The sequence below is a fragment of the Diorhabda carinulata genome, chromosome 7 (assembly GCF_026250575.1).
Source record: "Diorhabda carinulata isolate Delta chromosome 7, icDioCari1.1, whole genome shotgun sequence".
NCBI classification, from domain to species: domain Eukaryota; kingdom Metazoa; phylum Arthropoda; class Insecta; order Coleoptera; family Chrysomelidae; genus Diorhabda; species Diorhabda carinulata.
Window position 1 is genome coordinate 9356024 of NC_079466.1, and position 23812 is coordinate 9379835.

Consider the following 23812-nt stretch of genomic DNA (forward strand, 5'->3'; position numbering starts at 1 on the left):
AAAAGCTATAAATGATAAAAAACACCGAAATAATTTAAGTAAAATTTTGTAAATTCTAATAAAACTACAAATAATTTGATTGATTAAGTACTGCTACATATTTGAGATGTAAGGACTGAACGAATTTCTATCTTATTTTGATTAAAATTAGTCGAAACGTCAATTTTTTATTAATCTGTAAAAAATTATTAAAAAAACTAATTTTAAAACAGAAGAGACCTAAAAACAAGAATATTTAGAAGCATTTATATATATATATATATATATATATATATATATATATATATATATATATATATATATATATATATATATATATCAAATATTTGAAGTTAGTCCATTTTGGTGTCTCATTACCACGTTATAGCTGGCAAAGACTTCGTTACAATTAAAATTAGTTTTTTTTTGATAATTTTTAAAAGAAAGATATATTTTTACGTTTCGACCCCCTTTCTCGGAAACTAGCAATATTTGCATCAGACAGAATCATCATATTTTGAGGTCTAGAATCTATAGTTCAGAGATTGGACATTCTTAACTATCACCCATTATAAACATATATATATGCATATATATAATCGGTTTCTTATTGGGAATGTGGCAAGGAAACACCAAAGTGGACTAACTTCAATATATGGGTAATAATTAATTAAGATTTCCGGTGATTTTTGATATTATTAATGTTTGTAAAAAATCACAAAAATTCTTATGTAATTTTTTCCCAGACGATGAATACATAATTATTCGAAAGCTCGGATATATATATATATATATATATATATATATATATATATATATATATATATATATATATATATATCAGAGCAGATTGTGTGGTTCAATTTTGTATTACTCATTAAGTAAACTAAATTATTTCTACGGTTTTCATATAACTTTTTTTTGCGGTGTGGAAAGACATAGAGACTTACTCTATTTTGAATATAATAGTACTTTTGTAGATATTAAATAAGGTACTTATATCTGCTCTTCGTTTTTGGTGAGATGAGGTTTTTGATATATTCAATCATTGCCTACTCTTTTCTTAGAGTGTTTTTCTCATTTATATTTTTCATCAAAAATTATTCCCAAAAATTTGATATCTTCTGTAAATTTGAGTTCGCTCATACCTATTTTTAATTCCAAATATTCTCTCTGGGCTCCGGGTGAGTATGACGCATTTAGTTTTTGCGTGAGGTATTTAAAAATCGGACTTGTTATGCTATTCCTCAATAATGTTTGAATAGTGACTTTAATGTTTTTATATGTTCAACAACTCAAGTTGTGTGAAATTAGATCGTTACAACTAGTTAAATCAATAAAAGATAATGGTCCTGTTAATGAATACAATCTCGATCCCGCTACAAAGTTTAATATCGTAAGATTATATCAGTAAACTTTCCCAGGTTGTGTTGAATGGATTGAAATCCCCCACTATTAGTTTTATCCTTTCCACTTGGCTGACTATCTCTTGTAAATTCTGTGAATAATTGTTTTTATTGGATGGGGAATAAATATATAATATTTATATTCTTTTCATAATATTGTTTATTAATTGCAACATTTTTAACATAGATAGATACTCCTTGACTAGCTCTATCAAACTCTCTGTTTTTAAAGATAATTTCGTGGTCTGTTAGAAATAGTGTTTGTCATCTTTCAAGTTGGTTTCTTGTACAAACAAGTCGTTACTAGTTTTTGACAGTAGGACTTTCCTTTTTTCCAAATGAGCTATTTTGTTTTTATTCTATTGAAAAAAAAAAAACAATGTTCATCTTCGTTAGCTGGTAACGAGACTAAATTTAGTTGCTTACGAATTTTGGTTAGAATTTGACGGACATACATTCGACTACATTTTATCAAGTTTAAAAATTAAACAGAGGTCCTACGTAATTTGACTTTATAGACCACTTTAAACAAATCTCATTGAATATTCTAAAATGATGATGTAATAAAAGAAAAATCGTAAGTCAATAACAAAATCTAAAGAGTGATCTTCATCTTCATAAATTGAACCGTATATTCTTCAGCTCTTTCAATATTTAAATTTTTGAGAATTTTCATACAATGATATTCAATTTATTTAAATTCGTATTAATTTACCTGGTGTCTATCAATAAGAATATAAAATCAGCGAAAAAAGGTGCCTTCCGTATGGATAATTCAATTTCTGACTTACATATCTTCAAGCATATATATGAAGCTTTTACCTATCAACAGGATTGCTATATTTTTTAAAGTCCAATAGGTCTGTTTGGCGTTATGATAATATAAAATTTTTCTCCTGATCGTCGCTTTAAGGAACGTATTTTCGAATATACGTAGTATTCTCAATATTTAACCTAAACACAAAATACTCATTCCAAAAATGACACGTTTTTATACAAATTTCCATTCCCTTTTCAACAGAAATCCAGAAATTTTTTCATTATGAACGGTTATAAAGAAACTACTATCCAAATTTCATGATTGTTTCTTTAGTAGTTTCAGATGCGTGATGATGAATTAGTCAGGTCCATTAATGAAAATATTTCAAAATACAAGGCAAGTTTTAAAAGAACTACCATTTGAAATATTGCCCACGCGCTACACATACCAGTACGATATTTTTCATCGGTACGTACGCTCATTTGCGACTTTGTAAATGGCCTACGCTAATAGGTAATCTCTTAGTCATTTTTTTTGTGCTAAATCTTTAAAAACGATCGATATCCATAGGGACATCTGTTCAGTATACGGACAAAACATTATGTGTGAGTGAATGATAGATTGGATAACATGGAGGACTTGATTGAAGAAAATAACTCTGTGTGATTGGAGCCTAAGTTGAATAACTTAATTCAAAACTTTGAAAAACTATTTATTATAAAATATAAATAAATACAGGGGTTTCAATAATTCGACTATTGTTAAAATTATATATGACCATCTATGCAAGCTTTTGCTCTCTTCAAGACTATTTCAATTGTATACAAAAGCTCTAATCAACTATATTTATGGTTGTCACGTCACATCAGTAAAATAAGTAATTTAATAAGTTGATGGAGCTCCAAGTGTCTAAGGGACATGTGGAACAGTTCATGAAGACATTGAGGACGGTCAGGTCAACAATAAATCTTACAATACAGAACAAATACAATTAGGTAGATTTGTGATTTTTCACAGTCACAGTAATATAAGACAGAAATTAGGTAATCGAAGACGTTAATGGAGAAGAAAATAGAGACATATTGTAAGATAATTTATGGTTAACAGATCTTAAATGGTTCCTATCAGGAGTGTCGAGATAATTCCTTCCTTCGAAAATTCAACTTCGAGGGCAAACGAGGAAGTTGAACCCTAGTTGGGTTGATTGGTTAGGTCTTCTGTCGGTTGCATCCACTGGGAATTAAATTTATTGCTAGCTATGGTTCCTTAATTAGAATAAAAGGACTCGATTCAAGGATTGACCAACTACTGATATCATCTGTTTGAATCGGTAATGGGAACTGTCGGTTGTCGTCGCTTGGTGACTATAGACGTTACTGGTATGCAGGATCCAACCGACCCTGGTTTACTTTTTGATGGTAATCAGGTAATTGTTTTCATTCATCACGTGTTCTGGAATCTCCTTCGCCAACGTAACTAACCCTTTCCAATTAGTACTTTTTTGCTAACCTCTCTGTCGGGCTTCCATGGCCCCATCATAACCTGTATACCTTCTTGTCTGCTCCAATTCACAATTGGATTTGTGTTTCTTCGTGAACGTTGGCACTTTCACCTGTGGCAGTATCTTATCGAATCCTGGTTGGTAGAAGCTTTTTTTGGAACTTACAAGATCGGGTCTCATGATGGTTCTAGTTGCTCAAGTATCTACCAAATGAGTATATTTCTTCCCATTCACTTATATACTGTCATTGCGACATCTGAGGGAAGCTATCAGTAGAAGAGGGTATTTGCAACGATTCTGGGTCGGTGCTGCCCCCTAATAGCTAACCTGTTCTAGTTTTCCTGCGTCTGTGTTTATTCTTTATTTGCGGAAGTCCTACGATGCTTACACTAACTCCATACATGCCCTAGCACTACACAATTCCAGCATCAAATCTTCCTTGGCTTCTTCTCAACCATACCTTTGATTATGCTGACGATCTGGTCAAGTTGGCTCTTGTCAACTTCTTCGTGGATGGTTTTAACTTGTTGTATGAAGCCATCCATTCCATCGTGTTATCTGGTTCTGATGGATAAGCGAATCGGACAAGTCGGGCAATGTCTACCTCTTACTCTTGAAGAGTTTTGTCCTGCTTCAGCTCAGATGGGTACCTGTACCTGTGTTCTAGGTGCTAGTAATCATAATCATATCGCATGTCCAAACTCTTCTTCAGCTGTTCGAAGTCCTCAGTTTCTTCAAGAGGTATCGTCTGGAGTACATCTAAGACATCTTCTCGCAGCGCAATGGTTGAATTCACGGCTTTTCCTTTATAGGACCTATCATTTACTCTAGCGGCTACCTCAAACTGTTTAACGTAATTTATCCAAGACTTCTTACCGTCAAACGTTGGAGCCTTGACTCGGGGAAAACTGCGATTTTCTTCGGTCTTGAATAGTGCTTGTGGATTGCAGAATTTCAATTGTTCGATCCTTTTTTCTTTTCTTTTAGAAATGTCATTTTGTTTTCCATATCAGCATCAATGTCAACTTTTAATGATAGAATAGCGGCAGAAATATCGCTCTTTAAGAGGTAAATATAGTTCTTGATAGTTGTAATCTTCCATATTGGTAGAAATATTGTTTTTTAAAACCAAAATCTTGTCCTTCTCGTCGATATTTGCAAAAATATCGTTTTTCAAAGTAGAGATATCGTCCTTCATAGTAGAAATCGATGAGATCAATGTGGATGACTCGTCTTTGAATAAAAATGTTTCTTTTGGATCAAAGCCGCCACTTACCAGTGGCACTTTGAGTATATCTACTAATTTATTCTTCTTACCGGATGTTTCCAACTAATGAATCTCTAATTAAACTTTCAGTTCCGCCACTTACAGGTCCCCAAGTCTCTTAACACTACACTTAACTAACTTATATAATAATTAATTATTCAATAATCCTTAACTAACTTATATAATTTATTTAAATTCTCCGGTTGGTTTTCTATTTCGTTCCATTTACTATGACTCTTTATTATTAACTAATCTAACTCCGCTAAATAAAGTCTTTTTTATACCCAAAACGAATTTTAGAAAATGAACAAACAACACAAATAAGTAAAAAGACCCTTCTAGAAATTAGTTCAAAAAAATATATATATAAAAACAAACCTCAAACGAATTCCGCTTTCGCCAAATTTACGACTTTAATTATAACCGGAAAGGGTACACCAGTCAATTAAAATGTTATAATCTTTGTTTTTAAGAAATATTTTGTCAAGAAAAGATAACTATTGTTCTAAATTCTCCGTTTCTAGAGTAAATTGTATATTATAAAAATCGAAACTATTGAAGTAAAATAGCAAATTATCAATCTCATTTTATGCAAGGGATAAAATTATATCATCAACATACTTTTTAATGGAGAATAATTTGAATGGTAAAACAGATATTAGAAAGTCCAAAATATAATCGATTTCATGATCTGCTGGTAAAAGGGATATTGAATAGCCCATTGGTGTTCAAAATATTTGTTACCATTTTTAATATTATAAGAAGAATATGTATTATTACGAGGGAATAAAAATGAATATGAATTTTATTCATTCTAATAGAGTCTTTTTATTGAGTATGCAATTTTTACATATACCACTCCATTTGTGCTCTAGAGCTGTATCTTCCATATTGGTAGAAATATTGTTTTTTAAAACCAAAATCTCGTCCTTCTCGTCGATATTTGCAAAAATATCGTTTTTCAAACTAGATATATCGTCCTTCATAGTAGAAATCGATGAGATCAATGTGGAAGACTCGTCTTTGAATAAAAATGTTTCTTTTGGATCAAAGCCGCCACTTACCAGTGGCACTTTGAGTATATCTACTAATTTATTCTTCTTACCGGATGTATAAAAATGAATATGAATTTTATTCATTTTACATATACCACTCCATTTGTGCTCTAGAGCTGTAAGACATATATTTACATCTAATTCGAATAAAACATAAATCTGTGGTAATGTACCTTATCATTAAAAGTTTCATTTATTTTTAAGGAGTCTTTGATAAATTAATCATTGTTATAATTCAAAGATTTTGTCACAATTTCAGTTAATCAATTAGTAAGATGTTCAATTGGAATGTTAATTGATGCTACAATTGGTCTAGCTGTTAGAGTAGGATTGTTCCTTTGTCATTTTGTTTTCTCTTAAAAATTTTTTTTAAAAATTTATTGAAATTATTAGTTGTTCTAAGTGTTGTAACATTACCTTTGTTAGATGAAATGACTATTAAATTTGGATTTTCTTTTATTTTTTTTTAAACAAAGTCTTCAACGTAATAAACAAAAATGTAATAATTCTATAACTCAAAGTACAAAATAGTACGTAGCTTATAGCTAAAAAATATTTCAAATTCAGGCAGAAATCCTTAAAAATAATACCATACAAATATATATATTTATATATATACATATTATATATTCAGTCTTAAATATATAAGATTTATTATCAAGAATCAAAAGTATATATTTGTGCAAAAATATTCATTTTCACATAAAAAATTATAGTGCTCCTTTTAATTCATTATTGTTTTAATAAGGTCTTTGATCAAAATAGAATATTAGGACATCCATTTTAAGTAACATTTCAAATTTGAGGTACCATAAAATTGAAATTATATCACGTGATAACGAATTTACTCATGAACAAACAATACTGCGAAGTGAAGAAGAATAAAAGAATAATAACATCTGTAATATTATACTTTTTAAACTCCTAATGTTTCTTCATTTTAGGAAATTTGTGGTGATAGAATTATCACATATTTACATTTTCAACTGTACATTATATTTGTTCAATGTTTAGATTTGTAGATAATAGAGGTATGTAACAAGACTACATGACTTCTCTCATAATAGTCTTATATACTACGTGTTAGACACAGTTATTTCAGACTTACAACTTGTACACATCGAGTGGATCAACTCAAAAAACTAAAACACAAATTTGTCTTATCCTAACATTTTGATGTTTTTATCGGTTCATTACAGACATGAGACCCCTGTGTTATCGAACCCCATCAAGTTAATACATGTTGATGAAGATTTAGTTGTTTTGGATAAACCTTGCTCTATACCGGTGAGTACCCGTGTGATCCGGTACCCCTAAAAAATCAGTTTCTTGAACCAACCGATAATAGATATTTTCATTTCTTGGACTGAGAAACAGATATTTCTACAAAATATGACGTTATCATTATTTGTAACATTCGAAAAATGATCATCCTTGAATGACAATGTTATTAACTGACAAATAATTCATACATTTGGAAATATAAATGAGGAGAAATAGCTACAGTGAATATCATGCGTTATTATTGCTGACATTCGGAAAAATTCATATAGAATAAACTATACCTTATTTTATTTAACTTTGTCTATGAGCTTTGAAGGAATGCGCGTTGGTGACGCGTGCCGACAATTGTAGCAGCTACCAGAACGCGTTTATCGAAACATGGAATTTGAATCGCTTGTTAATAATAAAATTTGAAATGCAAATTTAGTCAGAGTATCGTGAAAAATATATTTACTCGAGGTAAAAATATAGGAAAGGGTGATATTACATGATTCCATAATACAATGAATAAAATTCATAATAACATTTTGCGAGATTTATTCAAAATTGATATGAGGAAGTAATGATACTTTTAGAATGTTACTACACAAAGTTAAGGAAGACATAAGGTTCAGCGGCGCGTAGAATTATACGTAATTTTAGTTTTAGACAATTGAAGATAATATTTTTACCAGCAATAAAACAATATCGTTAGGAGGGTCGACCCATTATCTACATTAACAAAACTCACCACAGATTTTCTCACATTCATCTGTCTGAAACAATAAGGAAGAGTTTGTAGCTCTAAGTAGTATAGAATTAGCAGCATAGAGTCATAGTTCATGCACGATAGGAAAATTGATTCTTGTCAAATCAAAAATCAAATCGAGTGTTATTGCATCGTAGCAGTTCTTTTATTGTTACCGTCAAAATTATGTAGTCGGCAAAAAAATTGTAACATTTTTACATATTCTGTAGAGTGAAAAGTGACTGAATCACTGAATCAAAAAAGTTCAGGCCAATTAATTCGAAGAATATATAAGGTTTTGGTCTTTCAAATAAGGCTTTTCTATACTCGAAAATATTTGATTTTGTTGTTGATATGGCCACTTAAGTGAAAGTAGGCTTCGCCTCAGAGGAAAATGTTAGTGAAGTGGCCAAACCGGTCAAATTGTTACGAAAGTTGAATCATTTTCTTTCAATTCTAATTGTAATTTAAAAGGATGTTGTTCTAAGTCCACATTCAATATTGAACAAGTTCTTCGGGATATCGCCAAGGCATCTGACGCGTAAACAACCTTGAGTCAATCCACATAGACTTACTGGCGCAACATTCTCTTCGTTTCTACATTGTGGCCGCAATATTTATTTTATATTCATGGTCGGTTGCTTCGAAATTTTAAATCCATGATTTAATAAAATTTACACTTGGACAATTATTAATATTTTGTAAAGGTAATACACGCATTGTTCTTCCTGGGTAGCGATCCATTCTGTCTAAATTTCCCAGTCTCTCGCGCGGCTCCTAAGCTAAATCGCTTACAAAAATGTATGATCCAATCTGTATATTACGAGGGTTACCATTCAAGTTTCGAGTTATGGCAACACTGATATAAATATGTCAAATCTGACATTGCCATCATAAAGTTTGACATTTTTAATTATGAACGTACTCCGAACGGGTTGTAATAGTACTCGTACTATTTGAGTTGTTTACAGATACTTCAAACATTCAGTTCGGTCTAAAAGTGGAATTAAATTGGGAACATTTTCATACGATGATTTTCTATGATTTTCGGCATGGATTAAACCAACAAAAGAGTGCCGATCAACTCGCTTCGACTTTTGGTGATGGAGCACTATCTCTACCCATCGTGTTTGCTAGAAGTGATCGAAAAAATCAAGTAAACCAATCTCGGAAATGGAATAATTCTCTACCACGACAATGCGAGTACTCACACATTAACTCAAACAAAAATATTTTTGAATAGTCAAAATATCGAATTGATGGGTCATCCGCCGTACTGTCCTTGTTTGGCACCCAATAATTTCTTTTTATTTTCGTAGATCTAAAATAGAGTGAATATCATTTCTCTATACCTGAAGTAGCGGTTGATACGTTCAAATCGCATGTTTTGGAGGTAACTCAATCGAAATGATGAAAATGCTTCAACAATTGGTTCTAACTTATGCAAAAGTGTATTGATGTCAATGGAGAATATTTTGAAAAACAATACAAAAACAATAAACCCTCTTACACATTGCAGTCATTATAATCAAATGTTAGCATAGAATTTAACCCCACTGTATAAGTAATATTTAACAGTTGATAAATTTTTTTTTTCATTTAGCGAGGAACAAAGTTTTCCCGAAAATTTCTAGGTTAATATTGGCATTGTAATCTCCATTACAGATAAAATTTCTAATATCCATATGCTTCAAGAACACTAGACTAGCACATCTCAACTTTTAGTTAGTTTTGATTCATCTCATTCTCAGGATTCCATATTAAAAATATGGGAATGAGTAAAATTTCTCCTCGGAATGTAAATGCGTCTACTATGGTGTTCACTTAAAGCTCGGTCTCCATTCTTTGTTTGCTCATCTCACAGTCTAGTGCAATTTTACAAGTTGTATGAGTTTCTTAAAAAAGTATAATACTATAACTCCCTTCCAAAAATTATGGTTTCAAAGTGACAGTTAAAATTTTCACGCAATACGAATCCACAGCTACATTACACCTGTATGTCATTAGGCATATTTGTTTTTGGTATTCTTTTATAATTCCAACTTCGATTCTATATTCAATATAAATGGATATTGAAAATATTTTGGGTACGTTAGTTGTCTCATTAGTAACAAAAACTTCTAATGGTCAGCCAATTTTTGTTTCTGATTGTGTCACAGGTAGAATTAAGTGGAATTTAAAAAAAAATCAATATTTGAAAATGTAGATTTGACATAATATTAATATGAAAGCTTTCACTTTAAGTTTAAAAGATATGAGGTACAGACTTCGCGCAAAGTTTAAAAACTTTTGACTCGAGTCTACTAAATTAGTATAATTTTTAAAATGTCAGATTGAGTAATTATTCGTAACCAACTCAAATTTTAACAAGTTGGTTCAATTTGCTAGAAGTATATACAATTTATCTTGAAACTAAAATTCATCAAGTTTCACCCAATTCGCATGATATTCATGCAAACTTGGGTTATATATCCATTTACAGCCATTTACGTTTGTTCCAATGATCAAAATAAATTGATCAATAATTTTCCGGCCCAGTGAAAAAAAACAAGTTTTGAATGCTTTTCTTAGCATCTGTTGTCATTTGAGTGATATTTCTTTCTTTCGAAGTTAAATTCATTGAATTTTTCCATTGTTTCTATCAACATGGTACATTGTGTCGATAGAAAAGAATGGTTTTCTTTTGTATTTGTGAATATATCTTTATAATTTCCTTCTCCAATAATAGATCCAATAATTTATATTCACTGTATGTTGTTTTACCCGATTCCAAATGCTATTCAATAATTGAGAAGCTTCAACCTTGACAATTCACTGCTACGTTTTTACTTGCTTCGGATGGCATTCGCCGGCTCCTGTCTATTGAGATGACTGCCGTTTTCATTCAGGTGTGTAGTGGTAAGTTTAAGACTCATCCATGGTCGCTCACTTACTTAGAAATAAACAATTTGCTCGAAACAGCGCTTTGAATCATAACTTCTGTGTCAATTTGGTTCTATTGTGAGGAAAGAATACTTTTCATGCTCAATTGCTGATATCATCCATATGATATCTCTATGGTGTCAACCAATTCTCTCAAAATTTTTTTTTGTGGTTTTGGATTATTTTTTTATTTTTGGACATGTTGATTATCAGCATCATCGGAATTGAACGACCATATTTGAACACCGCGTACTAGTCAATGATAATTCGTTTCCAAGAGAAGAATCAATATAATACATTCCAACCCAAGCATTTGCCTCAACAAAAAACGAATTTAAGGAACGAGCTTAAAGTATGCCAGTACTTCAAGTATAAAAATCTAAATGTAATTTGTGTTTTGATCTTTGTACGTCATATCGGGGACTAATCCATTGATAATATATCGATTGAAAATACCACATTGCAATAAAATGTGGATATTTCATTTATGCTGGGACCACACTAACGGCTAAGGTCAATGCCCATTAGTGCGATATTTATTGCGATAATTTTTAACGCGCTAAAGTGGGTGGCTACACTTTAAAAGTCAACGTGAATGCCCATTATTGGCGATAAAAACGGCATTAATTTTACTTGAATTCAAGCAGGATGGACGTTGACACAGGCTTCATGACAATATATAGTGTGGCCGCTTCATGGCACTAATTATTGCGTTAATCTCTTTGATGTATCGCCACTTGAGCTATCGCCTCACGCCAAACGGCAAAGGTAATGCCGTTGTTAAATTATCGCGTAGCTACACTTACGGTTAATGTCCACATCGCGATAATTAATGGTATTTCTCTTTAGTGTGGCCCCGTTACAATTTGAAATACACTTTTTTCCACTCGAGCGTAAACACTTGGTCTAACTTAGATCATTTTCAGTGACTGCTTAGTAGTTCAAAGTAATATTTTCTATACAAGCTACAGTTTAGATCTCGTTCAATTGAAAATAATGAGTCTAGTTTTTGTCTCCATCAGTGTTAGTTATTTGATCAACGTCAGTTTATTATTGAAAATTAGAAAAGTGGGAATTATTTATTTGTATATTACTGGTGTGTCACTAATTGAGCCAGATATAAGATGCAGGCTATTGGTAGTCAGTATTGATATACTTTTTCAAAAATCAAATGTATTAAAGTCACCATCAAGCTTATATTGTGAATATTCCATTCTGAAATTCACTCAAGTATTTAAAAACTTCGGGTTTTATTGTAAATAATGTTCATAATTACAATAATTGTACCAATAAAATCTATCATAAATGTTACTTTGATATTGTTGATGAAATAAAAAATGAAAAGTATTACCCTTCGTCAAAGGCAATAGATACCTTTTTGGTAACGGTTCACAATAAGGGGATGAAAACATTATATTTTAAAATTTGTGTTTAGTTGCGTGATTTATGGTAAAAAATTATTGCTAATTTATTTCTGTTAATGAAAGTATAAGCCTACAAATTTCGTCGAAAAAGTCTAGAACTAAGAAGAAACGGGTTTAGTGGACTCTTTAGTGGACCATTGTTTCCTTAAACTTTGTTTTACTCTGAACTTGAGAATATTATGAAAAGACTCAGATTTGAAATTTATTATTTTTCATATTATGTTAAACGTACCAATACAAAAAAAAATTGGAAACTTGTGTCAGTACTAACTATGTTATGTATAAAGAGTTTTATTTCATCATGACAATGTATTGCCCATTCGTTTGCTATTATTGCAGAAATATTAGCTAAACTACTGCCTCATCCATCATATTCACTTGATGTGGCTCCCTCCATTTACTTTCTGCCTACAAATTTAAAATCTTTTAGTAGAAAGCGATTGGAGACAAATAAAGAAGTGATGGTAGAGAAAAAGTATTTTGCAAATTTTTCGAAAGATTATTTCTTAGATCATTGGGAACAATTGGATACTTGTTCAAAAATTTGAAAGGATTTTATAAAATGTTTATTTTGATTAACTTTTCATTGAAAATTCACTCTTATCTGATTCCTTCCTGGTACGTATTCAACGTGAGTTTCAACATAACATAACATAACACAACATAACATAAGATTGTTAAGATACTGAAATATTCATTACTTCTAGTATGATCCTTCTCTTTGGAAACTTCTAGAAATTGAAAAATGTACGTATAGTCAACTAAATCTCTACTTTACTTAGGCGTCGTCTGCCATTTCTCTTTCTCGCCATTCATTTTCTACCAAACTTGGGAAATTTTTAGTAAGAGTTACGCGTTTATAACAGAAAACTTTGTATGATGCATTAACAAAAAAATTCTCTATAACCATTTAATATATGAATTTTCATTTATTAGACAATATACCCAAAAAAACAAACCTTTGTTCGCTCTTAACAACGTGTATTGCTTTAAATTTTCTATGTTTTTTCAGAACTGCTGAAGTATGATACTAAGGCGAGAAGTGTTGTTTTGTGTTGTTTTTTAAATACTCGTATTAAATTATTGGACTGTTTTGCTTATATATTTAAACAGTTTTCAAAGGCTGGAGTAAATTTATACACACGGTGTATCTTACTCACGTAATTCATATATTAACTTATACTAGATGCACTAGATTATTCACTATTCACTAACTCCTATTAATAAATTAGATTTTTTGGAAATCTCTAGTTTGCCAATAACATATAAAAGTCTCCTAAGAAATTGACTCCATAGAAACAGGTTAACAAAAACGATATCCACTGTATAACCTGTGCAATCACCACACTAATATCGATTAACATAGAACCGGCTTCCCGGTATATATCATCGATCTTGAAATTCGTTTTTGGTTGCCAGATACCAGATAAGAGGCGTACCGCGAATTGTGTTTTAGTCTTAGTATCTTGCCGGGGCTAGAATCTGATTTTCAGGTTTTTCTACTTACTTAAACTTCTTTTAAAAGACAGTTGCCAACCCTCGTGCATTCTTGGTACTGGCAAGGAGTTTGCATGTCACTGAATAATCTCCCGAAAGATGAACCAAATCTTGTTATATTAGTTACTCCATATTTAGTTTCTGGTAGGGAGTAGAGAGTGTTCCACGGACTTCACTGTTGCCATAAGTTCTCTTCTCGTAGCTTAGTAGATTATGTATTTACAGCACTGTTTCTTGCCCTCCTTGTATCTGTGAGAGCACTCCTCTAATCCCTAAGTTACTTGCGTCATTGTCAAGAATTAAGTCTCTCTGTGGTAATGGATATCCTAATATCGACACCGTGGTTAAATACTTTTGCTTCTTCTGTGAGTCGTGTTAATGGATTGGCAAGATCTCCAAAGTTCCTTATAAACCTTCGATAAGATGTGCAAAGTCCTAGGAAGCTTCTAACTTGATGTTTATAGGTTGTGTGCTGCCATCGCTGAATGGAGGCAATTTTCTCTGGATCCACCGTCACTCCTTTATTGTTATATGATCCAGATAGTTGACTCGGTTTCCCAATAACTGACATTTTTTTGGGTTCAGCATGAGCTAGACAACTTGAAGTTTTAAAACGTCATCATATTTTCCAAGATAACGCAAGACATTTTGCATAAGTCTTTAAAACATCGCAAGCGCATTGACCAGTCTGGCATAACGTTGATTTACCATAGTCCAGATACTTGCCAATATCCAGACTTCAGGTCCAAGGTAGATAACAGCTTGCTGTTAGCTAAACATTTCTTCGTAACGTTGAACAACTAACGATAATCTACGCAGAATCTTGTAGTTCCATCCTTTTTCTTGATAATCACAACTGGCGACACCTATGGTCCACTAGAAGGTCCTATTGCTTTGTTATCTTCCAACAGTTTCTACTCTTTCTTCGCTTTTGTTGTTGTATTTGCGATCTAAATATCTGATTTGATATATAGATATATAGATTTTTTTTATATTTTTTCCGAACTGTATATATTATAATGGTAAGGTATTGTTAAGAAAATAAAAACTTTCAACTATTAATATTTTTACAGGTGCATCCATGTGGAAGGTATAGACACAACACCGTAGTATTTATTTTAGCAAAAGAATACAATTTGAAAAATCTACGGACCATACACAGGTTAGACAGATTAACCAGCGGCCTTTTACTCTTCGGTAGAACACCGAAAAAAGCGAGACAAATGGAACATCAGATCAGAAATAGACTGGTTTCCAAGGAATACGTGTGTAGAGTGGAAGGACATTTCCCAGAGTGAGTTAACTTTCTTCATAAAATGAAAAAATATACAAAAATCTTTTTCTATAATACTCCCTAAAAAAGTTTTTTTTTCTGCTCATACAAATATTTTAAGAGATTATAAAGCTATATTGAGCGCGCTGTTTTTTCCTTCAATGGTGATTTATAAGAAAAAATAATTTTTAGATATTTTCTCTCTCAAATATCACTATCCACTGAGCTACCCACCCTTCTTCAAATATAATTACAATGAGAGTGAACTAGCATCTCTATGGTTATTTTTTCCATCAAGAATTTTGTTTTAGTGAGATCATAGAATGTAATCAACCCATAGAGGTAGTAAGTTATAAAATCGGTGTATGCAAAGTATCACCTAAAGGAAAAGATTGCATAACCGTATTCCAAAAATTAGGATATAATGGAAAAACTAGTATCATCTTATGTAAACCAAAAACTGGTAGAATGCATCAAATCAGAGTACATCTTCAATACTTAGGTGAGTATTATATTAATTTACTGCTAATTTACTGCTACTCCTATTATCCAGAGAAACAGATAGTTACTTACTGTTTAAATATACTGGTTATATGAGCGGAAACGTACCATGCTTGCTAACCAAGCCAACGTCTAATAAAAGTACGAGAGCTAGCTAATAAAGTAAATATTTCAATCGAACTTGTTGTTGAAAAAGCCGCCTGCCTAATGCTGATCAAAAATTCGGTCACATTAAAAATGATTCTCCTTAAATGTAATGAAAGGAATTTTTTGCATAGATATGTCAAAGTAGATGAAATTGGGTACAGCATTATACCCTAGAAAAATAAAAACATCTCAAGCTACCAAGAAAAAAATAACATTTTTTAGCTAACAAGGTCGTGGCTCCACTGTTATGGGAATCCAAAGATGTAATCCTCACGAATTATGTAGTAATTGGGAAAACAATAACTGGCTAATATTATTCGCTGACACGTTTTAATACAGAACTTGAGAAAAGCATAACTAGATTTGTTGCAGAAAAGAACTTAGTTTTATTACGAAAATGTGCTCGCAATTCCGCTATCTTAAGAAAAATTAGCCGAACTGTGTTACAATTTATTGCCTGATGGATTTGGGTGATTTGAAAAAATTGAAAACTTGTTAGATTAAATATTTAAAGTTACTTACTCAAATACTTAATTCTGCCATCTTATTCCTCGTTTTTTCCTTCTCTATTTCTTTTATGTAGCTTCTCGTTGGTCTTTTTTTTCTTTGTTGTAAGGTCATGCTTCATATATCTTCCATATTAATCATTCTTCTCTTTCTCAGGACCTTGTCAAACTATCTTAGTTGTCCTTCCTCGATTTTGTTTCGAATTAATTTGAAATTCATATTCTATCTTATTATGTTATTTCTATTGTGTTGTATCCTGGTTTGATCTTTATGTGTCCATGTTTCCATGTTTCTGATCCATATGTCAAAATGGGTATAGTTACTTCTTCATATATGTAAATTTGTTTTTATTCCTTCTTCTTCTCTATTCTTTATTCATCTAGTTTTATCTACTTGTCTTCTCCTTGATGCTTATCATCATCATCTTAGTCTTGTGTTCGTTTATTTTCATATGCATTATCTGTAGACTGCATTAAAATATAATTAAAAGGACAAAAAGAAAAAAGGGAAATAAAATATTTTTACAGCAAAGTAAATTTCCCGTACTGCTATCGTATAACTTGTACTCAGTTGGGGTAAACAATTAATAACTAACTTGGAGCCATCAGTGCAAAAGCTGGAAACATTTTCTCTCAAACACAACGCGTTGGTTGCAGAAGAGTGTGGTTTCATCACATCAATGCGCCTGCCTATTCGTATGATATTGTTGCAAAAGAAAAATGAAATATTTTTCTAAAGTGAAATTACTTTTTGATTGAAATAACAATCTTACATCAAACACTCGTGCAAATAGACGATTTACTTTCAGACGTCGTCGGTTTCAGAGACTATTTCCTTCGAAAAATTTAAGCCAACCAAAAAGCTGTAATATTTTATGTTTACCTAGCAACGATCAAATTTCAGCGATAATACTGCACTAGTGCAAATTATCGATAATTTGCACTAGTGCCAAATTTTCGTCTAGGATTAATAAACATCATTTGGTTTTAATTTTATATTTTAAGAAAAGGAACAATTATTGAAAATGCAATTAGAATATACAACTTTACTGGAGGCCGACGATGGTGTTTCTATGCTGCTTCCACCACTTGTTATTATAATTTAAAGAATAACAAATTTTAAACACAGAATTAAGTTTATTTTAAATTAAATTTTTCTAAGGAAATAGTCTACCAAAATGCCCTCTCGTGCATGTCAAATTGTCTCATAATTTCCTCTCGTGCGCATTCGCGCACTCGAGAAAATTAAATTATCGACAATTTGACATGCACTCGGGACATTAATATTGATAATTCTCTATTATTTGGTGACGTATACCTATAATACCATAATTACATAATTTTTTCATTAAAATATCTTCTATTCTTCATGAAACCAAACTGCTTATCTGTGATTGTTTCAATTTGTTTCCTTGATAAATTGTTAAAGTTCTTCCATAATTTTAATATGAATTTCGACAGCTCTTTTTTTTCGTTCTATATGATGGTTACTTGTTATTTCTTGTGTTAATTAGGAGATAGCTTTTTTCCAACTTATCTTATTTATCACTGAGATGTTTACCAATATTACAAAAGAAAGTGTTCATTCTTCGATCTATTGCATAAGAGTAAGTGATTTCTATCTTGTTTTTTTCATATGTACTTAACACTATTATCTGCATTAATATTTCTACCCATGCCAGAATAAAATTCAAGTATTTCATATTATTACTATTGTGTTTCTCATCTCGTAGTTTTTTTTTTCAAGAATGATTTTGTTGTTTTTGATTAATATATTCACATAATTTAAATCGTATATTATTCTTCTCAATTGAAGATACCAAACAAATATTGGGTATTTGTGGTGCTATTGTTATATCTGTGATCAGTTTTATGTGAGTGTGCTCGCCATCACAATAATACTTGCTCCATCTATTTGCTGCTATTACTTGATAAATGAACATGTACAACACAAGAATATTAGATTAAGTTTTACATTTTTCAACTTTTAGGTCATCCTGTGGTGAATGATCCTTTGTACAATCACGAAGTATTTGGTCCATTAAAGGGAAAAGGCGGCGATCTCGGGGGTAAAACGGACGAAGAGCTCGTTCAAGATCTTATCCACATCCACAACGCCGAAAATTGGTTAGGAATGGACGGCGATAGTGAATTGTCGATGTTTAATAGTAGAAAATCAGATTTAGATGAATCTTTAGTTGGACCAATTGTGCCTAAAGGTATTTCTTGAAATGGCTTTTATCATAATCAAACTTTTGTGCAAATATTATATTTGGATTGTTGTCACTAAAATAATATAAAAAGAGTGATTTAAGCTCATTGAAATTCTGAGCGTCATTGAACGAATAAATTTGATTAAGTCGTTGTATAACACTCGAACAGAGAATTCATTCATTAGATTATCGTGGCCTTATATTACTTAATAATTTATCATTAAAATTTAGCTAATGCCTGTTTCTTTAGGATAGAGTTAGCATAGTTGTTTTATTAGTGACAACAGTAACATTTCCAACAGAGACTAAACATTTTCAACTGCCTCACTTATATCCTAAATCCATAACCATATTGAGAATTTTCATCACGTACGGAGCTATTGCTTGGAGTAGCAGAACATATTCCTGTAGTAAGTAATTCTGAACCTCATTCTACTGCACATAGAGGTGGAAAGTGTATCAGAAAAAAAGTGAGCAGAGAGGAAATTTTGGTGTAAAAACTCCCTGTCACTAAATTGGCAGTAATTTTGGAACATGAATGGAATGGATTGAAGGAAAGGTAGTTTCTTCAAGATATTCGATGCAGAATATAACAATAAATATGAGAAGGATCATAATAAACAGGAAAAAAATTTAATGATACAAAGTCCCCAAACACATTTCAAGCGGAAAACACATAATTGAGAGATGTGCCCATTTTAATTTCTATAAAAAATATAGAATGCAGAAAATAATGACGAAGCAATCATAAGAGCGGCAAGCTCTTCTGTAATAATTTTAAAAATTGTTTGTGAATGATTAGGTATACTTAACAAAGTAAATGAGATTAACATAACTACTCTGTCAGAATGAACTGAAGTAAACGGAAATTAGGCAGCTAAAAAGGGTTCAAACAACCTACTGGGACCTAGGATCCATTTGTAAAATCAACACCGTCATAAAATTTGCACTAACTAAATACAAGGCAGTAAAGTTATATGAAAGCTTGACATCTGGAAGCATAATGGATAAAACAGGAAGAAAAAGAAGAGAGCGGAAATAAAAGAACTAGTTTCAAAGACAGCCCTTTGAAATTGATTGAGGACTCAACAATTAATGAGGAACGTCAAAATAATTGAATTAGTTAACAATCCTATTTGGCTTTTTAATCAAAAACAAATAAAAATCCTTCTTATCATAGAAATGTTGATTTGTTTATTAATAATTAGTTGAGAAACACATGGGAAGGCGGGAAATGTTTGAAATTATAAATTGAATGTATTACTAAATACGAAAATTCAACACCTTTAGATATTCTTTCATTGAGAGCTTCACAAAAAAATTATTATTTTTACTTCAATACCTCAAATTTTATAAAAACCTTTCACATTATTCACTACACCAAAACTATATACAATGCGGTCCATATGTATGGAGTAAATTTCAATTTTAGCGTTATTATGTACTATGTAAAAAAAATAAAACAGGTCGATTTTTATTTGTAAATTGACAATTAACCGTATGAAAATGTTATAATATAATTATAAGCGAAAATTTTAAATAAGAAAGGTGGTCGTGTGGCATCTTGTTGGAAAGAGATTTCAGTTCTCTGTTCAGCAGTATGAAGTTTTTTAAATTTAGTGCAATCATAACTGAGAATATTAATTTTTAATATGTGGATTTTTGGTAATGTCTCTATCACAAAACTTTACATAGAATGAAGATAATAATGTCGTATAATATTTAGAATGTTTTTTTCAATGTACTTTACAATTGAATCAAATGTTCAAAATGATTACCATTCACTTCTTAATAACCTAATTATTATTGGTTGTGATAATAAAACAAAACCTCAAAAGCAGGTTTATGAATTTTTTAAAAATAAATACCCTTGTCAACGCGTTTCACAGTCTACAGTTAGCAAAATTGAAAAAAAGTTTTATGAAACTGTACATGTAAAAAATATTGAAAAACCAGGTAGAAATGTTCAATTTACTGATGAAAAAAAGTTAGATGTACTTCTAGAGATTGATAAAAATTCGCATAAGTCAACTCGAGAACTTGCTGTCGACAATGATTTAAGTAAATCATCTATTTTGAAAGTTTTGCATAAAGAAAAATACCAGGCAAGAATTCTGTGACTTGATGATGAACGCATATTTGCAGTTATTGTTAAGAAGTGAATGGTGGTCATTTTGAACATTTAATTTAATTGTAAAGTACATTGAAAAATACCTTCTAAATATTATGCAACATTATCTTCATTCTACGTAAAGTTTTGTGATAGAGACGTCAAAATTTTACATCTTACAAATTAATTTTTTAATGTGGGTCAGTTATGATTGTACCAAATTCAAAAAACTTTATATTGCTGAACAGTGGATTAAAATTTCTTTCCAAAAAGGTTCCACACAACCCCCTTTCTTATCTAAAATTTTTGAGGCGGTGCTGGAGAGAGATAATATTTTCATACTGTGAATTGACAATTTAAGAATAAAAATCGATCTGTTTTAGGCTTTTTTCACATAGTACATAATAGGCTATTATGTTAATGTTAATAACGCTAAAATTGAATTTATTCCTTATATATGACCGCATTGTATATTTCTACTGAAGTCACACTATCATCATGTATTTTCCATAATGAATTCATATTTTACAATTAATATCAACATTTGGAAAAAATAATGTGAAATTATATTGTTTCGATTTTTATATTACTCAACCCATAATTTCGTCCCATTTTTACGCGCTTCGCCTTATCCTTTTCGACACAACACCTATATGTTGAATTCATCTAGATTTAACCAGTAATTCAATGAATAAATGGTTGTGGTTTGTTACTAATTCTTAAAATTGAATAAAGTATTTTACGGTTAATTAAAACTTTTTTTTATTAGGACGTGTTTTGGGTGATGATGACACAGATTCTGCATCTCGCGAAACATCTCCATGTGATGAATCTTGTGAAAATGCTTCGTCTATATCTCAAGACACTTCGTCACTAACACCAGTGGACTCTAATAGTGCTAGTAGTAACGTTGATATTAAAGTGACAGTAGCAACACAAACTGGCCAAGAGTCACCTGATTTGGCTTTTAATCCAGATAAAATGACAGTTGACAGACACTGCTATGAGTGTAAAGTGCGATACAGGGATCCTAAACCACAAGATTTGGTTATGTATTTACATGCGTGGAAGTATAAGGTAATAAAATAAGAGCAATAGGAGAACTTATATAGAAATCCAACAGCCTACTTTAATATCTAATTATAGAATAGTCAATAAAATGATTCCCAGTTTTCTAAATACCTATTTTGTATATAAAATGTACGTATATAGATTTTTGAGGCAATTTTCGAACTTAGTACACTTCATTTTTGATATATTTATTAAGTTTCCTCGATGACCCAAAACGTTTATATACATACTAACTTTTACCCGCGGCTTCGCTCGACGTTGAGTCTGAAGAGGTGTTTAATCAGCTCTGAAATCACGTTGTCGCCTTGCTTGCTGTTGTTTTGTGCAACTTTTGCTGCACGGGCCCGTCGAATTTTTAGATTATGTAGATTTACGCTTCCGATGCATTTTTTAGACATACGCTTTCGGTGACAGTTGAAAATAACAATGGTACCTAACCTCAAAAATTCTAAACGGCTGAAACTATAGTCAATTGATTTGGATGTAAAGATTAAATAGATATTGACTTGACCGTCGATAATATAGTATTTTGGGCTTGAACTTGAACTACTGTATGTATGATAAATGGCGCTGAAGTAACAAAATGTTGATATTTGTTGACAAATTTTTTTTATTTTTGTATATATATATATATTTATATACCCTATATATATATATATATATATATATATATATATATATATATATATATATATATATATATATATATATATGTTACTTCTAGTACCTCCAAAATATGTGTACAAAGTTTCATGTAGTTTTTGCGTGGAAGCGTAACAATATATATATTTCGTTATTAGATGATTGGTGTTGCATTCAATATTACATAAGATATTTGTAACTAGAAATATTCGTAGGGTCTTGTTTAATTTTCTTGGAAGTTGTCTCATCATTTTATTATTATAATCTTTTGATTTCATAATAACAGTTTCATTAGATTTATCTGCTTTAAAAATTTTTAAATCAGAAGATTATAATAAAATTCTTGGACGGAATCTTCAAAGCAAATGCTCAAAATGCCCACCATTTACTTTAATACACTTTATGATCGGCTATATATATATATATATATATATATATATATATATATATATATATATATATATATATATATATATATATTTTATTATAATCTTCTGATTTAAAAATTTTGAAAGCAGATAAATCTAATAAAACTGTTATTATGAAATCGAAAGATTATAAAATGATGAAATTATTAAATGATGAGACAACTTCCAAGAAAATTAAACAAGACCCTACGAATATATCTAGTTACAGATATCTTATGTAATATTGATTGCAACACCAATCATCTAATAACGAAATTCATAATAAAATAATATGATACTTGTAATATTAATGCTAATTTTAGAAATAATTTGAAAAACAAATAACAACGGATCAATATCAAACCACAAAATATAACTAAAATCAATGAATATATCAATCCAAACAGAAATCTCAAAATTTTGTGAGCAGATAAATCTAATGAAACGATTAAAATTAAATCAGAAGATTATAATAAAAAAATGATGAAATTATTAAACGATCTTGGGAAGAACAACTTTTTATTTCACTATCAGATGTAAAAAAATTGGAAATTCACAATGCCTAAAATATATGGTTTACCAAAGCTGCACAAGCCTGACATTCCCTTTCGACCGATTGTTTCAAGTATTAAAACTCCTCTTACCTCATTATCTATTTATTTGAAAAATATTTTGAAAAAAGTTTCATACCAAAACAAATACTATATCAAAAACACATGGGATTTCAAAGAAAAAATTGAAAGTATAAAAATTCCTGAAGAATATGTATTTATATTCTTTATATAAGAATATTGATAAAAAAGATTAAATTTGTTAATATTCACATTGAAATAATCTTGCAGTAAAAAAATGAATTAGCAACAGATCACCACTATCAATACCGATCTTGAAAACATTGTGCAGTGGGATGGAGGCAATCTGATTGAGTTTATTTCAGCAAAGATCCAGGCTTCTGTGTTCACAAAGAAGGCTGGCACTATGGCTCAGGATTGGGTCCGCTCTGGACATAAAATATCACCAGCACGGCAAATTCGCCTGTTGGGTGTTGTGGTTATGAGCAATATGTCCTGGCATAGTCACGTGGTCGAATTCACAAAAAAGTCACAAAATCTTGGAGTCT

General features: G+C 30.9%; 1 protein-coding gene across 13 annotated transcripts in view; it reads left to right on the forward strand.

Annotated features, from left to right (window-relative positions):
- The window catches only part of LOC130896656 (uncharacterized), a 441816-nt gene that overhangs the window by 408136 nt on the left and 9868 nt on the right, over nt 1–23812 (forward strand). For 8 of the 13 annotated variants that reach the window (XM_057804891.1, XM_057804890.1, XM_057804893.1 and 5 more), the window contains 4 exons: nt 14896–15116; nt 15407–15597; nt 18241–18468; nt 21342–21649. In XM_057804891.1, the coding sequence (XP_057660874.1) occupies nt 14896–15116; nt 15407–15597; nt 18241–18468; nt 21342–21649 (948 nt within the window). Of the gene's footprint in view, nt 1–7167; nt 7256–14895; nt 15117–15406; nt 15598–18240; nt 18469–21341; nt 21650–23812 lie in introns of all 13 variants that reach the window. The other 5 variants (XM_057804896.1, XM_057804897.1, XM_057804895.1 and 2 more) reach the window with 1 other exon arrangement.